This window comes from Pristiophorus japonicus, chromosome 3, assembly GCF_044704955.1.
Source record: "Pristiophorus japonicus isolate sPriJap1 chromosome 3, sPriJap1.hap1, whole genome shotgun sequence".
Lineage (NCBI taxonomy): Eukaryota > Metazoa > Chordata > Chondrichthyes > Pristiophoridae > Pristiophorus > Pristiophorus japonicus.
This window is the reverse complement of record NC_091979.1, coordinates 122,817,883-122,836,777: the sequence shown is the minus strand read 5'-3', so window position 1 is coordinate 122,836,777 and position 18,895 is coordinate 122,817,883. Positions and strand designations below refer to the sequence as shown.

The 18,895-nt window shown below is 44.2% G+C and overlaps 1 protein-coding gene and 1 long non-coding RNA gene across 8 annotated transcripts in view; one reads left to right on the top strand and one right to left on the bottom strand.

The window, feature by feature from the left end:
* The window catches only part of osbpl6 (oxysterol binding protein-like 6), a 284,725-nt gene that overhangs the window by 94,092 nt on the left and 171,738 nt on the right, over nucleotides 1-18,895 (bottom strand). Inside the window, exon 12 of one of the 7 annotated variants that reach the window (XM_070875783.1) lies at nucleotides 12,931-13,038. The exons of the other annotated variants lie outside the window; for them this stretch is intronic. Coding sequence (XP_070731884.1) covers nucleotides 12,931-13,038 — 108 coding nt within the window. The remainder of the gene's footprint in view (nucleotides 1-12,930; nucleotides 13,039-18,895) is intronic. 7 annotated transcript variants of the gene reach the window in all.
* LOC139259873 (uncharacterized) overlaps nucleotides 12,329-18,895 on the top strand; it is a 77,693-nt gene continuing 71,126 nt past the window's right edge. Inside the window, exon 1 of the long non-coding RNA XR_011592671.1 lies at nucleotides 12,329-12,405. This is a non-coding gene — a long non-coding RNA (uncharacterized lncRNA). The remainder of the gene's footprint in view (nucleotides 12,406-18,895) is intronic.

Sequence of the window (18,895 nt, the reverse complement as noted above, 5' to 3'; positions counted from 1 at the left end):
TATGTGTACCAAGTCTCCCTTCTGCACATGCGTCTCTTGATGCATGCGCAGTAACGAGTTAGGACAAATAGTCTCAGACTCCCAGCAACCCCCCCCGCCCAGCACAATTTACACTAACCCTTTTCTGCGCATGCGCCCATCCATAGCACCGACCCATCCTCCGATCTGTCAACCACATTGCCTCAACTGTGCCAAGCCTCCGAGCAGCCCAGAGCCCTGAGCAGCCCCGCAACACCATGTTGCCTCCATTGCAGCTCCGAGGCCTGGGCAGCGGCGAGCATCTAATCCATCTGGCCCCAAGAGGGCCCGCAGGCGGCTGGGAGCGGCGGTGGGCAGGCGGCCAAGAGCGACGGTGGGCAGGCGGCCGAGAGCAGTGGCAGGCAGGCCAGTGGGCAGCCGAGAGCGGTGGCGGGCGGGCCGGTGGGCAGCCGAGAGCGCTGGCGGGGAGAGAAGCGGCGGGCGGCCGAGAAGGGAGTGGTGAGAGAGACAGACACACGGGGGGACCAATCAGCAATAGGTCATGTGATAATGGAGAGCCAATCAGAGAAACGGCTGGAATCGCGTTAATACAAATAGACGCATCCATTTATTAAAAGGAGAAAACTGCACTGTAGTGGGAAACTGTAAAGATGATGATGGTGGACATTAGTCAGGAGATGATAGGAGGTTTAGATGATCAGTTAAGAATGCGAACATATGCAGTTTTACAGAAAACTGTACTGTTCACCTATTGCAACAGCTGATCTTATAGGTCCAAATACAGTACTCCCAATACGATGTCCGGTATAAGAGTAAAGTGGCCAGTCGAGGAATCAAATATTTCTTTTTATTATTTGAGGAATCTACTTAGGCTTTAAAGGCTTTGTACTCCCAAAGAAAAAGACATGTACAATTACTATATTTAATGAATCAATTTACACAATTATGACTGTAATATATGACACCATACAAGTATAAAACTTAAGTAATGTTTATTGCCTCCCCTGCATAAAAACACCATAATTGTTAGTATATATTCTACACTGATTATTTTGTTGTTAAAGGGGTCATCTTAAATGTCAAAGTTGACCCCGTCTGCTGTGAAACTACATTTATTGCGAGAAGGAGGACAAACCTAAAAGCTACTATGACCATTTCCTACGGCCGCAAAGATGTAGAATAGCATTGCCAAAACTTTGTAGGAACTAAGGATCAAACATTTATTTTCGGCATGTCACAACTAAAGGATCCCACTTCCCCACTTCGCCACATCTATTCCATCCCGTGCCACAAAAAGCTCTTATTGGTGCAATTGTTTATCCTCCACAGACATGGCTTGTTGAACAGATGTGATTACAAAATATGGCTGTTGGCTGATCAAAGCTTGCATCAAATGTAGTTCAAACAGTCACAAGCCAAATGGATGTAGGGAGATTGATCATTTCTGCTCGACATGAATTGCAGTAGTAAATTGATTGAATCATGCTGTGAAAATTGCATTCATATATTTTATGTAGAATAAAACCAGATTGTTGTTTTACAGTTGGCCTCTTCTCACTAAAGTGCTTTTGACTTCAGCTTCCGAAAAGTATCCAGTACACATAATAAAGGAACTTAGTGTTATAATCCCTTGGTCATGCTATTGTTTAACTAGATAGCAGAAGCAATGATCTCCAGATTATAGGGAAGCAAGGTCCATTTATGGGGGTGACAAGTGGACAAGTGATGCTGAACCAGATAGTATATCTGCAGTACATCCATAAAATTGTAACAGAAACCAATATACATGTCATGAGATGTGTTGAGATAATCATTTTTCCAATCAATCATTTCCCTTCTGGAACATTTCAAATTATGTTGTCATGCATCTTATTTTGGACCTTGCCAAGTTTCTCTACAAAACTTTGAGATGTCCAGAGGCCATGAAAGGCACTATTTAATGCAACATCTATCTTCTTCTTCCCCTTCAATCCTGCTAATAATGTCATTTAATTATAGATATAGAAATGTTACAAAAGCAAAATACTGCAGATGCTGGAATCTGAAATAAAAGCAGAAAATGCTGGAAATCTTAGGTCAGGCAGCATCTGTGGAGAGAAACAGAGTTGACATTTCCGGTATGTGACCCTTCGGCAGAACTGGAAAAATTCATTAGCTGTAATTCTTTCAGATAACCATAATGCAGTTATGCGAAGCCTCCAGGCACAGACTGGTTCGTGTGCAATCCTACAACCAAATTAGCAAATTCTTGAGAAACTTCAATTAGTTATACTGAACTTTAGAGAGCTTGACTTTCAACAGATAGAAAAATGTATTAAAAGGAGCAAGATTATATTAGTTATATAGCCAATATCCATTGGATAGATATTCAGGCATAAAGGTTGTAGTTTTTTTTTAAACAAGTGATAACTGCATACTTTTACTGTGGAAACATTAATGCTGAATATTCCAATAAACCAGATTTTAAACTTTACAGAGCACTAAGTTGTCATCCAATCATCAGACAATAGCAATAGTTAAATGCTTAAACAAGCCATAAATTAGGCACATGACCCCCTATAGACCACCACACAATAATACTGCTACCACAATTAATCAGAAAATGAAACAATCCAAAAAATCAAGATTTGCTGAGCAAGAGGTAGAGATAAAACAAAATCTGAATGCCGCAAATTTGAATTAAAAACAGAAAATGTTGTAAATAAATAGCAGATCGTCAGCACTTGAAATAAAACAGACAGGTTAATGTTTTGGATTGACCAGAGGTGGACCTGGTTTTGGAGCAGCCTGATAGTCTGTAGTTATTGGAACGGGAATGAATTTCCCAATCTACATTCCAGGATAAAGGTTAGTGTGGAGGTCGCTTGGCATTTTAACACAACCTCCATGTATAGAAAAATCTGCCACATGGTCGAAAAAGGTCAAATTATGTCAACACCACTGCAAAGGAAAACACTGCATTTCAATCACGAATCCAGGATCACAATGACCAATAGAGGAAAATAAAAGCAGCTGAATGAAGAATTAGCCAATTGTTCAGTTTGAAATGTTTGAGAGGAAATGGCAGAAACTGACATGGGAACCTCTACTCCTACATCTTACCAATACATGTGTCTTTGTAGAACTTACAGTACAATTAGAATTAAATAATTTTTGAACTGAAAAGTAACAATACCTAATGGCCCTGAATTTGTGGTAAGAATAATGGTGAGGCTATCAATGCTCACCGTTATTAAGGAGCAAATTGGACAGCAACTTCCGGCATCTGCACATATGCAGTAAAACACAGGAACGGTTGCCCTGCTCTTCCACAAGCTTCGTTCTAACAGTATCTCATCGAGAGACTCGGTATTCAAACACAGGAAGGGCATGAAGTTGCAGTACTTACCCAAGGGATACCTATGCCAAAAAAAGTCTGGGGTCAATTCAAGTGTAAGTGAACTCTTTAATGGCATAAGTCTTAATTACTGCCAAACCACCACTCTGGCACTCAAAATGTACTTATACAAGCATGGAGTCTCATTCCTTCAGATTTTAAGGATTGTTGGAGATATAAAAAAAAATATTTTTTTTCATTGTCTCTTAATCCCATCTTTCTTTCCCTCTCTTTATTTTGCTTTCTGTTCATGACTTTACATTGAATTAAATATTCTAACTTATACTTCTTGGTTTAGATTCTGCACACAGTAAGGATTCTTAATCTGATTGGTTGAGGAGACACGCTGTTGCTTGCTAGATCCCCTAGAGAGGGCGCCACATTGTTTTGGCTCTCTTATTACTGCAAACAGCAGTGTAAAAGTCTACTGAAATTCTGTGGGCAAGTGTAAGCATAATGAACAGTGAGTGCCATTTATTTGTTGCTGACCGCAAATCCGGGCCATTGTTTGTTACAGAAACTGCTCAACAAATATGAATAATTTTTATTGCCAGTTTTGCAGGTGATATGATTATCTTCTAATCCAGTACTTGTACTCTCTCCACTAAAGTGACTGGGCAATTTAGAATAGAAGCAGAAATAGCACAACAGCACAAACTATAGACACCCCACTTGCAAGCACCAAAATGAAGATTATTGCATCTGCACCAATGCAAACTGTTGTATATGTGGACTTGTATTTACTCTGTACAGCCACCATAATCCCTTGGGAGCAAAGGTATTTAAGGAGGTTTCACAGGTTGGAGAGGCACTCTGGAGACCTGTAATAAAGGACTACGGTCACACTTTACTTTGAGCTCACAGCGTTCAGCCTGACTCTTTCTCAATACACAGCAACTGGCGATGAGATACAGACAGCAAACTCAAAGATGCAGAGAACAGTGGGCATCCTGGAGAAATTTTCAGACGGAGATGATTGGGAAACTTGTGAAGCGACTCGACCAATACTTCGTGGCCAACGAGCTAGATGGGGAAGAGAGCGCTGCCAAACGAAGGGCGATACTCCTCACCGTCTGTGGGGCACCAACGTATGGTCTCATGAAGAATCTGCTCACTCCAGCGAAACCCACGGAGAAATCATACAACGATTTGTCCACACTGGTCTGAGAGCATTTGAACCCGAAGGAAAGCGTTCTGATGGCGAGGTACCAGTTCTACACCTACAAAAGGTCTGAAGGCCAGGAAATGGCGAGTTATGTCGCCGAGCTAAGACGACTTGCAAGACATTACGAATTTGAAGGACATTTGGAGCACATGCTCGGAGACTTTTTCGTACTTGGCATTGGCCACGAAACCATACTTCGCAAACTTTTGAATGTAGAGACCCCAACCTTGAGTAAGGACATAGCGATAGCCCAGGTGTTCTTTGCCACCAGTGACAATACGAAGCAAATCTCTCAGCACACAAATGCTGCTACAAGTACTGTGAACAAAGTGATGTTATTTTCGAATCATAACATACAGGGCAGGTCACAGATACCTGCAGCTGCACGTCCGCAGATGACTCAGAGTCCACCATCAAGGGTGATGAATGCATGGCCATTAACACTTTGTTGGCGCTGCGGGGGTGATCATCGTTTCCATTCATGCCAATTCAAAGGGTACGTTTGCAAGGGCTGTGGAACAATGGGACACCTCCAACGAGTGTGCAGGCGAGCTGCAAAGTCTGTTAAATCTGCAAACCACCATGTTGCAGAGGAGGACAGATAGATGGAGGATCACGGTCAACTAGAGCCTCAGATAGAGGAGGCAGAGGTACATGGGGTGCACACATTCACCACGAATTGTCCCCCGATAATGCTGAATGTTGAACTAAATGGACTCCCGGTGTCAATGGAGCTGGACACGGGCACGAGCCAGTCCATCATGGGCAAAAGGCCTTTCGAAAGGTTGTGGTGTAACAAGGCCTCAAGGCCAGGCTTAACTCCAGTTCGCACGAAACTAAGAACTTTCAGTAAAGAACTGATTCCTGTAATCGGCAGTGCTACCATAAAGGTCTCCTACGATGGAACGATGCACAAGCTACCACTTTGGGTGGTACTGGGCGATTGTCCCACGCTGCTCGGCAGGAGCTGGCTGGGAAAGATAGGCTGGAACTGGGACAACGTCCGAGCACTATCACCCGCTGACGACACTTTGTGTGCCCAAATTTCCTTCGCTGTTCAAACCAGGCATCTGGAAATTCCAAGGAGCAAAAGTGCAGATCCACCTAATTCCGGGGGCGCGACCCATCCATCACAAGGCGAGAGCAGTACTATACATGATGAGAGAAAGCGTAGAGATCGAGCTAGACCGCAAAGAGAGGGCATAATTTCACCGATCAAGTTCAGCGAGTGGGCCAGTCCTATTGTCCCAGTCCTCAAGGGAGACAGCACCATCAGAATCTGCGGCGTTTACAAAGTAACTATCAATCGTTTCTCCCTGCAGGACCAATACCCACTACCAAAGGCCGACAACCTCTTTGCAACGCTGGCGGGAGGAAAGACGTTCACAAAGCTGGATCTGACTTCAGCCTACATGACGCAGGAACTGGAGGAATCATCGAAGGCCCTCACCTGCATCAACACACACAAAGGTCTTTCTGTTTATAACAGATGCCCATTTGGAATCCGATCAGCAGCGGCACTATTCCAGAGAAACATGGAAAGTTTACTGAAGTCAGTCCCGCACACCGTGGTCATCCAGGACAACATCTTGGTCACCGGTCGGAACACAGTCGAGCATCTGAAGAACCTGGAGGAGGTTCTTAGTCGACTCAACCGCATGGGGCTCAGGTTAAAACGCTTGAAGTGAGTTTTCCTGATGCCTTAAATGGAGTTCCTGGGAAGGAGGATTGCGGCGGACGGCAACAGGCCCACCAACACGAAGACGGAGACAATCGAGAATGCACCGAGGTCACAGAACATAACGGAGCTGTGGTCATTTCCGGACTCTTGAACTACTTTGGTAACTTCTTACCCGGTCTCAGCACACTGCTAGAACCATTACATGTCTTACTACGAAAAGGGGTCGAATGCCTTTGGGGCAAAAGCCAAGAAAATGCCTTTGTAAAAGCGAGAAAGTTGTTATGCTCAAACAAATTGCTTGTGTTGTATGATCCATGTAAGCGTTTGGTACTAGCATGTGATGCATCGTCATATGGCGTCGGGTGTGTATTGCAACAAGCTAATGATTTCGGGAAACTGCAACCGGTTGCTTATGCATCCAGGAGTCTGTCTAAGGCTGAGACAGCCTACAGCATGATTGAAAAAGAAGCGTTAGCATGTGTCTATGGGGTAAAGAAAATGCATCAATACCTGCTTGGGCTAAAATTCAAATTGGAAACTGACCATAAGCCACTTATATCCCTGTTTTCCGAGTGTAAAGGGATAAATACCAATGCATCAGCCCACATCCACAGATGGGCGCTCACGTTGTCCGCATAAAACTATGCCATCCGCCACAGGCCAGGCAGAGAAAACTGCACCAATGCTCTCAGCAGGCTGCCATTGCCCACCACGGGGGTGGAAATGGCGCAGCCCGCAGATCTAGCGATGGTTATGGAAGCATTTGAGAGTGAGCAATCACCCGTCACTGCCCGGCAAATCAAAACCTGGACAAGCCAGGACCCCTTATTATCCCTAGTCAAAAGCTTGTGCTTCACGGGAGCTGGACCAGTGTCCCAGTGGAAATGCAGGAAGAGATAAAGCCCTTCCAGCGGCACAAAGATGAAATGTCTATACAGGCAGACTGCCTTCTGTGAGGCAATCGTGTAGTGGTTCCCAAGAAGAGCAGAGACACCTTCATCAATGATCTCCACAGTACCCATCCAGGCATCGTAATGATGAAAGCGATAGCCAGATCCCGTATGTGGTGGCCCGGTATCGATGCGGACTTAAGAGTCCTGCGTTCACAGATATAATACATGCTCGCAATTAAGCAATGTACCCAGAGAGGCGCCGCTAAGTTTATGGTTTTGGCCCTCCAAACCGTGTTCTAGGGTACACGTCGACTATGCAGGCCCGTTCTTGGGTAAAATGTTTCTTGTGGTTGTAGACGCGTACTCCAAGTGGATTGAATGTGAGATAATGTCGGCTAGCACGTCCGCTGCCACTACTGAAAGCCTGCGGGCCATGTTTGCCACACACAGCTTACCCGATGTCCTGGTGAGCGACAACGGGCCATGTTTTACCAGTGCTGAGTTCAAAGAATTCATGACCCGTAACGGGATCAAACATGTCACATCTGCCCCGTTTAAACCAGCGTCCAATGGTCAAGCAGAGAGAGCAGCACAAACCATCAAGCAAGGCTTGAAGAGTGTAACTGAAGGCTCACTGCAGACTCGCCTATCCCGAATCCTGCTTAGCTACCGCACAAGACCCCACTCACTCACTGGTATCCCACCTGCTAAACTGCTCATGAAAAGAGCACTTAAGACAAGACTCTCGTTAGTTCACCCTGATCTACAAGAACAGGTAGAGAGCAGGTGGCTTCAACAAAGTGCATGCCATGATAGCGCAAATGTGTCACGTGAGATTGAAATCAATGATCCTGTATTTGTAGTAAATTATGGACAAGGTCCCAAGTGGCTTCCTGGCACTGTCATGGCCAAAGAGGGGAGCAGGGTGTTTCGGGTCAAACTTTCAAATGGACTCATTCACCGGAAACACTTGGGCCAAATCAAACTCAGATTCACAGACTATCCTGAGCAACCCACCTTGGACCGTTCCTTTTTTGATCCCCCAACATACACACCAGTGGCAACCGGCACCACAGTTGACCACGAAGCAGAACCCATCATCTAGAGCAGCCTTGCATAGCCCAACATGCCAGGCAGCCCAGCAAGGCAAGCTGCACAGCAGCCCAGTGAGGGCCCAACAAACGATTCAACAACACCAGCTTTCACACCAAGACGATCAACCAGGGCAAGAAGGGCCCCAGATCGACTCACATTGTAAATAGTTACACTATTAACTTTGGGGAAAAATGTTGTTATATATGTGGACTTGTATTTACTCTGTACAACCACCAGAGGGCTCATCCCCTGGAGTCCCGAGGGATCCCATAATCCCTTGGGAGCACAGGTATTTAAGGAGGCTTCACAGGTTGGAGAGGCACTCTGGAGATCTGCAATAAAGGACTAAGGTCACACTTTACTTTGAGCTCACAGCGTTCAGTTTGACTCTTTCTCTATACACAACACAAACTTTGGTTCCCACCACCACACAAGTAATGTAGAGGCAATTTTGTAAACTGTTCCAACTGTGGCTGCATCAGACATGCATTCAACTAGCTACGCAGTTCTGATCAACAACGATTTCGAAGAAGAGGGTTACATATCGCTGTTTAGTTCCAGCCACTTGAATGACTAATTTGAGCAGCTGCAGAACATTATGCATATAGCTTGGGACACCATAGACAAGGCACTGCATCTCAAGTCAGATAGCCGGTTATGACTGGATTTTTTGTGTACGATAATCCCTGCAAGACAATGAGCTTCTCAGAGTTGGTTCAATCTGTCCTTCTCTGACACTCGGACAGCAGAGTGTTGCTAATCCCTTCATCCTATCTATAGCTCAATTGCACATTCCCACATGTATTAACGACCTTACTCCAATCATAGTGCTACCTATAATTGAGGAAAACACATTCACAAGTAACAGAGTTAGGAACACAAAGTCACTTGAAGAGAAACATGTACATGTGCAAAATAAAGGTTTATTTTTGTAGAGAGTTATAATAAATAATGGCCCGGAATTTGCAGTGGGTAATGATGGCAAACTGTCAACGTTCGCTGTCATTACCCCTCTGAAGCTGACCGTAACTTCAGGATTTAGCACATGCGCATCTAAAGGCAGAAATCCTGAAGTTGTGGTCAGTCATTCACTACTGTGACACTGGCTGCACTGTGGAGCCCCTCCCCACCACCATAGCTGGCAATCAGTATAATCAGTGAAATTAATAAAACTAATGAAAACTTGGGCTTTACTACAGTTTGCTGTTAAATACCCCATTAAATGGTAAGCCTTGTTGAAATAGGTGTAACTGGGGTTTTAACAGGTTATTGACTGGTAAACAAACATTCTGGTCCTGGAAAAACTAATTTTTATATTTTATGGAGTGTCAAATTTCTTCATTTTGATAAAAATTATAATTTAAAATTTCAGTTTCTACCTTTTCAGCCACTATCTTATTGAATGGTGGAGCACGCTCGAGGGGCCAAATGGCCTAGTCCTGTTCCTATTTCTTATGTTCTTATATTGTGTGAAAGTCCCAACCTTTATTTTGCGCTCAAATATTTTTAAAAGTCCGGATAAAAGTAGCTTCTCCTTTCCTGGTTTCTTGTCTGAGAATTCTTCAATGTGATTGGCTGCGTAGACAATTCGCTGCAGCAACGCACTAGAAATCCCCATGACAGAGTGCTGCAATCAATTGGACATTGAAAAAGGCAAACTTCTCACCACAAAGTTCACAAGATCTCTGTGGGCAGTCTGCTTCGGGGCGATTGTCGAGCACCTTTGCTTCGCCACTGACCACAAATTATGGGCCAATGATTTGGAATGTTTTCCCCATTTGCTCCATTCATTTGGTATCATTTTGCTGAACTATTAGTTTGATCCATAATATGTGGTTTGATCTATAAAACCTACTATTTCACAGTTGTTGTGAATTCTTATCTTGCAATTGTACACATCACCGACTGGAAGCAGTGGTGGAAACAATAGGTTTTGAGGGGTCTTTTGATTTAGGGGGCTTTTGAAAAATGAGGAATGGTGCGGGAAGTTACAGGGAATTTAAGTGCAAAGAGCACGGTGATTGAAAGCTTTGCCATCAAAGGTAGAATGTAGGGAGGGCTGAAGAATTCATGAGCAGAAGTCCAGAGTTGAAATAATGGAGTGAGAAAGCTGGGATGTCGGGCTGAAGGATCATGTTGTAGAGGTTGGGAGTTGGGTGAAGAAGGAGAATTTATCAATCGGAACAAAGAGAGAGAGGGGTTTAGCAATGTCTATGTCTCCAGCTATTTAATAAATCAGTAGGATCATTTTGTAGGAAGATCATTACACAACACATCCTAATTGAGACATCTGTAAAACATTACAGTTGATGTACACTATTTGCTAGGCATCTGCTGTCTGTACCTATTCTTCCTCTACATACTCAGATAGTTAGTCACCGTCTTTGACTCAACGGCCATTTCTGTATTTTACATCGGATTGTCAACTACTATGTGAATGGGTTGTAATTTTCTCCAGTTTAACAGTGGCCATATCCAAGCCACGTTGTCCAGCTTCTGCCAGAAACTCCACACCCTACACCACCCATCCCCCTGGCTGGTACTATCCCCCACATCCAATTCATCATCAACACTTCATACTTATACCTCTGCAACATTGGTCACCCTCCTTTCCTGCCACCCCCATTGCTGCTGAAACTCCCAGACTCATTTCTACCAACTTCTGGCCTTCTGCATGCCCAACTCGCCTTCTGCTCCATCATGGCAGAGCTCTCAGCCAGCAAACTCCTGCACTCTGGAATGCTTTTCCTAAATCTTTGTTACATCGCTCCCTGTCCACTTTCAAAAGCCTCCTCAAAAACACTATGGGCCAAAAATTACGGCCTCACCCCGCTGAGGCCTCGCAAAAGCCGGTTCTCTGGGTGCAATGCGCATGGACCGAGCGACGTTCTTTTCCGATCTGTCAAGATTTCTTCTGACAGAATTTACGCATCGCCAGGAGAAGGACATCCGCAGGGTAGAGATTGGGCTATTTGCCCAACTCATGCCCAGGCCTATAGTCTACTTTTACCAGCGTAACACTTTTAAAACATATACAAATTAAATTTATTCATTCATTTTTATATTAAAAACGCTGTCCATTAAGGTAAGTTTATTTTTAACCTTATTAAAACACATTGGGCCAGAAATCTTGGTTTCTCCTTCCTGCAGGCTTTTGACTAAATTCTACCAAAAAGATATGCACTTACCTGAAGCTGCTGCGCCGACGCGAGTTCCCGGTCCTGAGGCCTCCACTGACTGCGTGTCGCAGCGCGTGCAGGTCAGGACGTGCGCAGGCCTGGAGCTGCAGTCACATGGCTCTGGGCAGTCAATCAAGGTCAAGTATGTTCTCATTCATAATAATGGGAACTCCGGAGTTCTCATTATTATGAATGAGAACACCCCCCCCCCCATCTCCAAACACACACATTAATAAAAAAATAGAAAAAATACACTACATATTTAACATTAGTTTAAATTAAGTTATTTATGTATTATTAAAAAAAACATTTTCCGATTTTTAAAAAAAAGATTTGTTAATTATGCTTTAAAATAAATTTAACATAGTGGGCAGGGTTTTTAAGCGATAAAATGTGTTTTTTTAATTTTATTTTTTTTATGTTTTAAGTGTCTTTTAAAACTCTTACGCCTGTAAAAGTAGGCTATGCACCTGCTTTTATCAGGTACAAGCATTTTCAGGACATCCGCTGGGCAAGATATGGGTAAATACCGCAATCTTGCCCATGCAAATGTCTTGGCTGCCGAGATATGAAAGATCTGTCAAGCTGCAGTTTCACAGATCGGAAAAGCCGGTTTACAGCACATGCGCATTATGCGCTGAAAACCAGCTTTTGAAATGCCTTCCTGGGTCCGTACACACTCCGTACGGACCCGGGAGGCTGGAATTTCAGGGTCGATTAAAAAAAAATCCAAAATATATATATTTTTTTCTGAAACATTTAATTACATTTCATTTCAATTAATTTTAAATATGTGAGGTGTTTTTTTAATTTGTTATGCGGTGTTTCTGGTTTTAGGAAGTTTTCTCATTGTTAGTAATGGGAACTCATAAAAACGGAGTTCCCATTTTTAATGAATGAAAATACTACCTAGTGATTGGTGGTTCAGGCCCATGTGACTCCAGCATTTCCGTACGTACGGGGAAGTCATCTTCCCGTACGCTGCGCAGCAAATGAAGGCCTCCGACCGGAATCCTACGTTCCTCCAGGATCACCAGGTATTTTCAATAAAAAATTTGGGGTCGGAGGAGTTTGTCCGAAGGGAGCCTCTGTCCGTAATTTCCCCCCCTATATTTACAAGTAATAGCACATGTGTTTATAGACCATTATATAATTCAATGCTCATATATATAAAAATTTTGTAGTACTGCTGTTGGCAATTATGAGTTAAAGACAAACAGATCTACAAGCATTTTATATCTATGAACCCAGACAGGCATTATAAAATGAATATAGTTTCAGTGCATAAAATGAGTATGGTATAGATTGAGCTAATGGAGCACAATGGCATTTTTTGGCTACTACTTTGAAAGTCACACAGCAAACCTTTATGGGACATAGTGATGTCAAAGGGCAGAATTATCAAATTGAGGATTTCAGTGAAGATATAAAGGTAACTGGAAATGCATAAATTCATACTGCAGACCTACAGAGAAAACGTTATTTTGTTAAAAGCAATTACTACAAAAGGACATATGCTGAGATACAAGTTGAATGCGCAGAGGCAAAACTCACATTCTTACCTCATCAGGACTCGTGATAATGTTTACATGGACAACCTGATCAGAGAGGACAGATTCTGAATGAATTCTATTCAGAAGACTTCTTAGTTCAGCATTCTGGTTCAGGGCCTAAAACAAAATGACATTATTCTCCACTGAAAATCACTCAGAAAAAAATATAAACTAAAAAGTCACAAGTAGTTTTTTGAAGATGGAGTTTGTAGGACTTTATTGCATCTACCATGGCAGGACTGCAAGTGAACCTCAAAGATCAGCCCTATCCCTGGTTCAATCTATGGTTTGTTCAGAGTTAGCCAATCTCAAGTGGGCAGTGAAATTGTGCTCAGCATTGGGATTGAGGGGGGGGCGGGGGAGTAAAAAGAATTGAGGGATTAACCAGGGTTCCTGCTTCTGATTGCTGCTGGAAGGGCACGTGCATGTTGAGCGAGAACCATGTCAAACCTGGCTGTATTAGTTCATCAACTTACTCATTCAAACAAATCAACCTTTGTACATTTTAAATTTGAATTGTTTGATATGTTCTAGTTTTAATGTGAATAAAGAGATATGTGATGTGGTCCTGTCTGATGATCAATTTCTAAAGAAACATTAACATGTTTTTTTTCTCTTTTTCCAGTTGCTGACAGACATGCAATGTATTTCCATAATTTTCTGTTTTAGGTTTGCATTATTTAGGGTTTTTTTTTCCTCTTAAGTTGCAATATGCATTGCTAAGAATTTATCATTATGCCATCCCCAGAGAAATTCCTCTCACACACAAATGCAAAATACTGCAGATGCTGGAAATCTGAAATAAGAACAGAAAATGCTGGAAATACTCAGCAGGTTGTGGAGAGAGAAACAGAGTTAGCATTTCAGGTCGATGACCTTTCGTTAGAATTCTCACACTTATGGGCAGAAACAACAATGGCATAACATTTTTTATTCTACACCATAAATTGGATTATTTAATCTGTAATATATTGAGCTGTTCTGCTCTGCTCAAAGCAGAGAATTTGCACCCAAAAATAAATCACAGTTAACTGCCAGGAAAAGTGTGTGTGTGTGTTTTCTTGTGTGCGCGCATGTTTGCGCATGTGTGTGCATGTGTGTGTGCACACACAGGCCGATTTTTTTTTCTAGTGAATGCATTTTTATGCACTCTTAATTTTAACATACATTTATGAATGAATTCCCTTCACTATACGATCAACATGGATGAAATTTGTTGTTCTTGGTGATTGAATTTTTCTGCCTAATATTGAAATCTGGCCCCAACCAAATGCCAATATTGTCTGTGGTTCCACTCTCCATTGGAAATATGCAGTATTTACACTAAATGCTAATTTATGACCTACCACTAGTACAGTTTAGATAATTATCTATTCTTACACCCACTAAAATGTTCCACAAATACCTACGCTCATTCTATCTTTCACTTGGTTAAGCATTTGACAAGTAATTTTTTGTAACTACCTTGCTTTGAGCGCTTTATTCTTCAAAATTTGGAGCTTTCTCAGCATTCAGACAGTAGCAAGCTCCCATAAAAAGGCATATGGAACTCCAGTTCTCATGTAGATATAAAACCTGTATTCCTCTGCTAGAAATTCAGAAATACTTCACAACATATTTTAAGATGCATAACTATCTTCAGTAGACACAAGCAAACCTGAAATTTAGGACCAATCAAGAATGTTCGTAAATGTACCATGACCAAGCTATTTGAAAGTCACCAAGAACCATCACAATGGGACTGAAATCAAACTCTCTACTCCAGACATAACTCCTCTCCTTAGTACAGTACAGGTTTGTGTGCAAAATCCACATGGACAATTTGGCAACTTACTTTTTTGTCTAATTTTGACAACATCTGCCGATATGAATAAATCTGTGGAATGTTTTAGGAGCAATGACAATAATCCATTAGGTTGTATTTTGGTATAGGCAAGCACGGATTGCCCATTTACTCTGAACATTCCACCACAGAGAATGGTATGTATCCAGGCTCTGAATTCAGTAGAAGGCCTGTGAATGGGATGCTAGAGGTGGGAACATTATCCTGCTACGGGAAATGTGCAAGATGAATACTGATACTATGATTGGTATTTGTTGTTGGGTTTGCTGACTCATTACCACTATTAGATGAAAGAAAAACATGATCTCTGCAGTCTGTGATCTTATCTGACAGATGAACATGTTTTAAAAAATGCGAGGATTATGTACCTAAAGATTTTATAATTCTGCTTTTGTTAATGTCCACAATCTGAATGACCTCTATCTAATTTTTTGTCTGATCCGAGGTTGAGCTGTGGAAAACTAGAGTTCATTCAGTATTGGGTGTGCAATCTGGTGATCTAGTCACCCCGTGCAGTTACTATTATTGGAATATTCCTGCATGTAACCTATCAGGCAGCAAGGCTGGAGTCTATCTGTCCCCTCCCAGGCCACCAAAAAGGTGCTGCGAGAATAAGCATTCCTATCCATCCCACAGCTGGCACATGGCAGTGAAACAGCTGCACTACCAGCAATGATTGGTCACTGAATTAACTCAAATGGCCTAATAAAACCTGACAAATATGAAACTATCTGTGCTATCAGTGAGATTGATCAATAGATGAGATAGTTACTCCATGAACTGTGGTCACTTTCCCAGTCTTTGTGACCCCACCTCATCTTGAAATGCTATCAGGCCGTTGCCCATTAATGTGCTGCTCTATACACAAGGGGCCCCAAGTTTCAGGCCGCGCCTAGAACGGCGCAGCCCCGACCTGGACGCCCGTTTTTCACGCCACAAAGTGCGCCTAAAAAAAAACTTAGATTCTCCGGCTCCCTGCAGGTCCTCTGGAGTCGGGCGCGGCGCAGCACGAGCTGTAGGGGGCGGAGCTAGGTCCCTGCGCTGAAAACAGTGCCGGGACCTCTGCACATGCGCTCTACAGTGGGTGCGCATGTGCAGTAGCTCCAGGCGCCCAAAACTGTTTGAGAGGGACCCGAAGCACGCAGCCCCGAGCCCTGGCTGAATGGCCTCACTGGGGCTGTGTCGATAAGGCTGCCTCCCACACCCAGCTCCTGCTTCCTCTCGACCCGACTCGACTCCTGCTTCCCCCCGCCGCCCCCCCCCCCTCCCCGCCCCTGGACCTGACCCGACCTGCGCTCCCCCACCCGACCTGACCTCCCTCTCCCTCCCCCCACAGACCCGAACCGAACCGACCTCCCTCCCACCACCCCCCCGATCCGATCCGTGCTCCCAACCCCCCCTCCCCCACCCACCCAACCTGACCTCCCTCCCCCCGCCCCTGACACGAACTGACCCGACCTCCCTCTGCACCCCCCACCACCGACCCGAACCGAACCGACCCTCGCTCCCTCCCTCCCCGAACCAACCCGACCCTCCCTCCTCTCTCCCCCTCCCCCCCCCGGACCTGACCCGTGCTCCCGACCTCTCCCCCCCCCCCCCTCCTGGACCCGACCTCCCTCTGCCCCCCCGGCCCGCGCTCCCCCCGACCCAACCAGCGCTCCCGACCCCGGACCCGACCTGACGCCACCTACCTGTAAATCTGGTGCTGGGGACGGGCCCTGCCCAAAGTCTTGGGCCCATTCAGCCTCCCTCCCCCTTCTCCTTTCCCCCCCCTTCTCCCCTCTTCCCCTTCTTCTCCTCCCCCCCTCTCCCCCTTCACCCCAATCCCTCCCCCTTCCCTCCCCCTGCCCCCCCTCTCTCCCCCTGCCCCCCCCTCCTCCCCCTTCCCTCGCTGTCAGAAACACAGACACAGACAGACAGAGCGATAGAGACACTGACAGACACACACTGAGGGGGGCATCCCAGCACGCTGTTGGAGAGCTCCCAGTGCTGTAGTCGGTAAGTAGAAAATGTTTTATTTATTGATTAAAAAAAAAATTTATTAATTTTTTTTGATTGATTTATTGATGTTTTATCATTTATTATTGATGATGGCTCTTTATTTGTAAAACTGAAGTGTTTAATGTTTGTAAACTTCTCTTTTAAACCCCCCCCCCCCATTCCCTACGCCTGATTTGTAACCTATGCCTGATTTTCTAAAGTGTAGACAAGGTTTTTTCGAGCGTGCAAAAATCTTCACTTGCTCCATTCTAAGTTAGTTTGGAGTAAGTTTTCACTGCCGAAACTTTGAAAACAGGCGTAAGTGGCCAGACACGCCCCCTTTTGAAAAAAAAATTCTGTTCCAAAGTGAAACTGTTCTAACTGACTAGAACTGGAGCAAACTAAATGGCGAGAATTTGAATTTCTAAGATACTCCGTTCTACACCAATTGCTCCAAAAAATCAGGAGCAACTGAGGCCGAAACTTGGGCCCAAGGCCTTGGGCATATTTCCCTGCCAGCAGTGAAATTCTGTTCGACTGGTTGTTGATCACTAATAAGGAAATACAACTGCTGAATACTCTTCTTTGTAGGCTTTCCCCTCATCAATGGGTGATGCAGGACACACAACGACAACTTGAATTTATATAATGCCTTTAATATAGTGAAATGTCCCAAGGCGCTTCACAGGGGTATTATGAGATTTAAAAAATTGACATCGAGCCACATAAAGAGAAATCAGGGCAGGTGACCAAAAGCTTGGTCAAAGAGGTAGGTTTTAAGGAGCATCTCGAAGGAGGAAAGAGAGGTAGAGAGGTTTAGGCAGGGAATTCCAGAGCTCAGGGCCTAGGCAACAGAAGGCACAGCCTCCAATGGTTGAGCGATTATAATTGGGGATCCTCAAGTGGGCAGAATTAGAGGAATGCAGACATCTTGGGGGATTGTGGGGCTGAAGGAGATTACAGAGATAGGGTGGGGCAAGGCCATGGAGGGATTTGAAAACAAGTAGACACTAAATTGGCAAGCCCTGTATTATTCACATGCACAATTTACTTTCTTTAGAGAAGTATTCATGAAGTTTGTGCTTCTGGCAACTGAATACTTTCCACTGACCTAGAGATTTATTTTTAGAAAAAAATCATCAATTTATCTGAAAACATCGGCTGGATTTTAGGCTTTTATGTTTTTGAGTGATAATGGCAGCGGGATGGGTAAGTTAGCGGCCGGGAATAGTTTACGCTTTGGTATTTAAGTTTGGACATCTGGGTTCTGCGTCAGGGGGTGCAGCGCTAAGGGAGGCATTGTACATCTCTCTCGGCGCAAGGATGGGGTACTCCCCAGTTAAAGTGCCAGGCCGGGAGTGCTCCGAGAGACGTCTTGGAGGGGGTGGAGGGCGGTGTTGTGTATGCAATAACTGTTAGACTGAGTACTGTTTAACTCCAAGAGGTATGACCGTGGCTCTACTTTATTAAGGCCCAAAGTGACTAATATACAAAATGGCTGGCCTTGTGTGCAGCCCAATGGCCTCCAACAGTGACGCCATCTAGTGGCTAGTGATCCCAAAAGTACATACATGACAATACCCCCCTCAGATATTAACACAATCTTTTACAAATTGAGACGGTCCAGTGTTTTATGCTCCCGGGTTCACCGTCTCAGTTCAACTCCAGCCTTGGTGAGTGTTCAGAGTCTGTTGTGACTGGTGGCTGGGTGGCTGACCTGGTGGGAGTGGCAATGGCCATGTCAGGGATTGAAAGTATATTTTCAGTGAACAGGTCAGTGATTAAAAGTTCCGATTCACTGATGACCACTGAGTCCTCTGATGACTGGGGGTAGGTTGGTTGGCCGTCAATTGTCTCTTCCTCCGACTGTTCTGGTTCGTCAGTGTGCCGCAGCTTTGTCTGATCCATATGTTTCCTGCATGTTTGCCCATTTTTGAGCTTGACAATAAATACTCTGTTGCCCTCCTTGGCCATGACAGTACCAGCGATCCACTTGGGACCCTGGCCATAATTCAGAACATATAAAGGATAATTTACAGAAATATCGCATGACACAGCTGCGCGATCGATATGCCCTTGCTAACTTTATCTTCTATATTCAACATGATTATTCAAGTCAGGGTGTACAAGAGATAGCTTGGTCTTAAGACC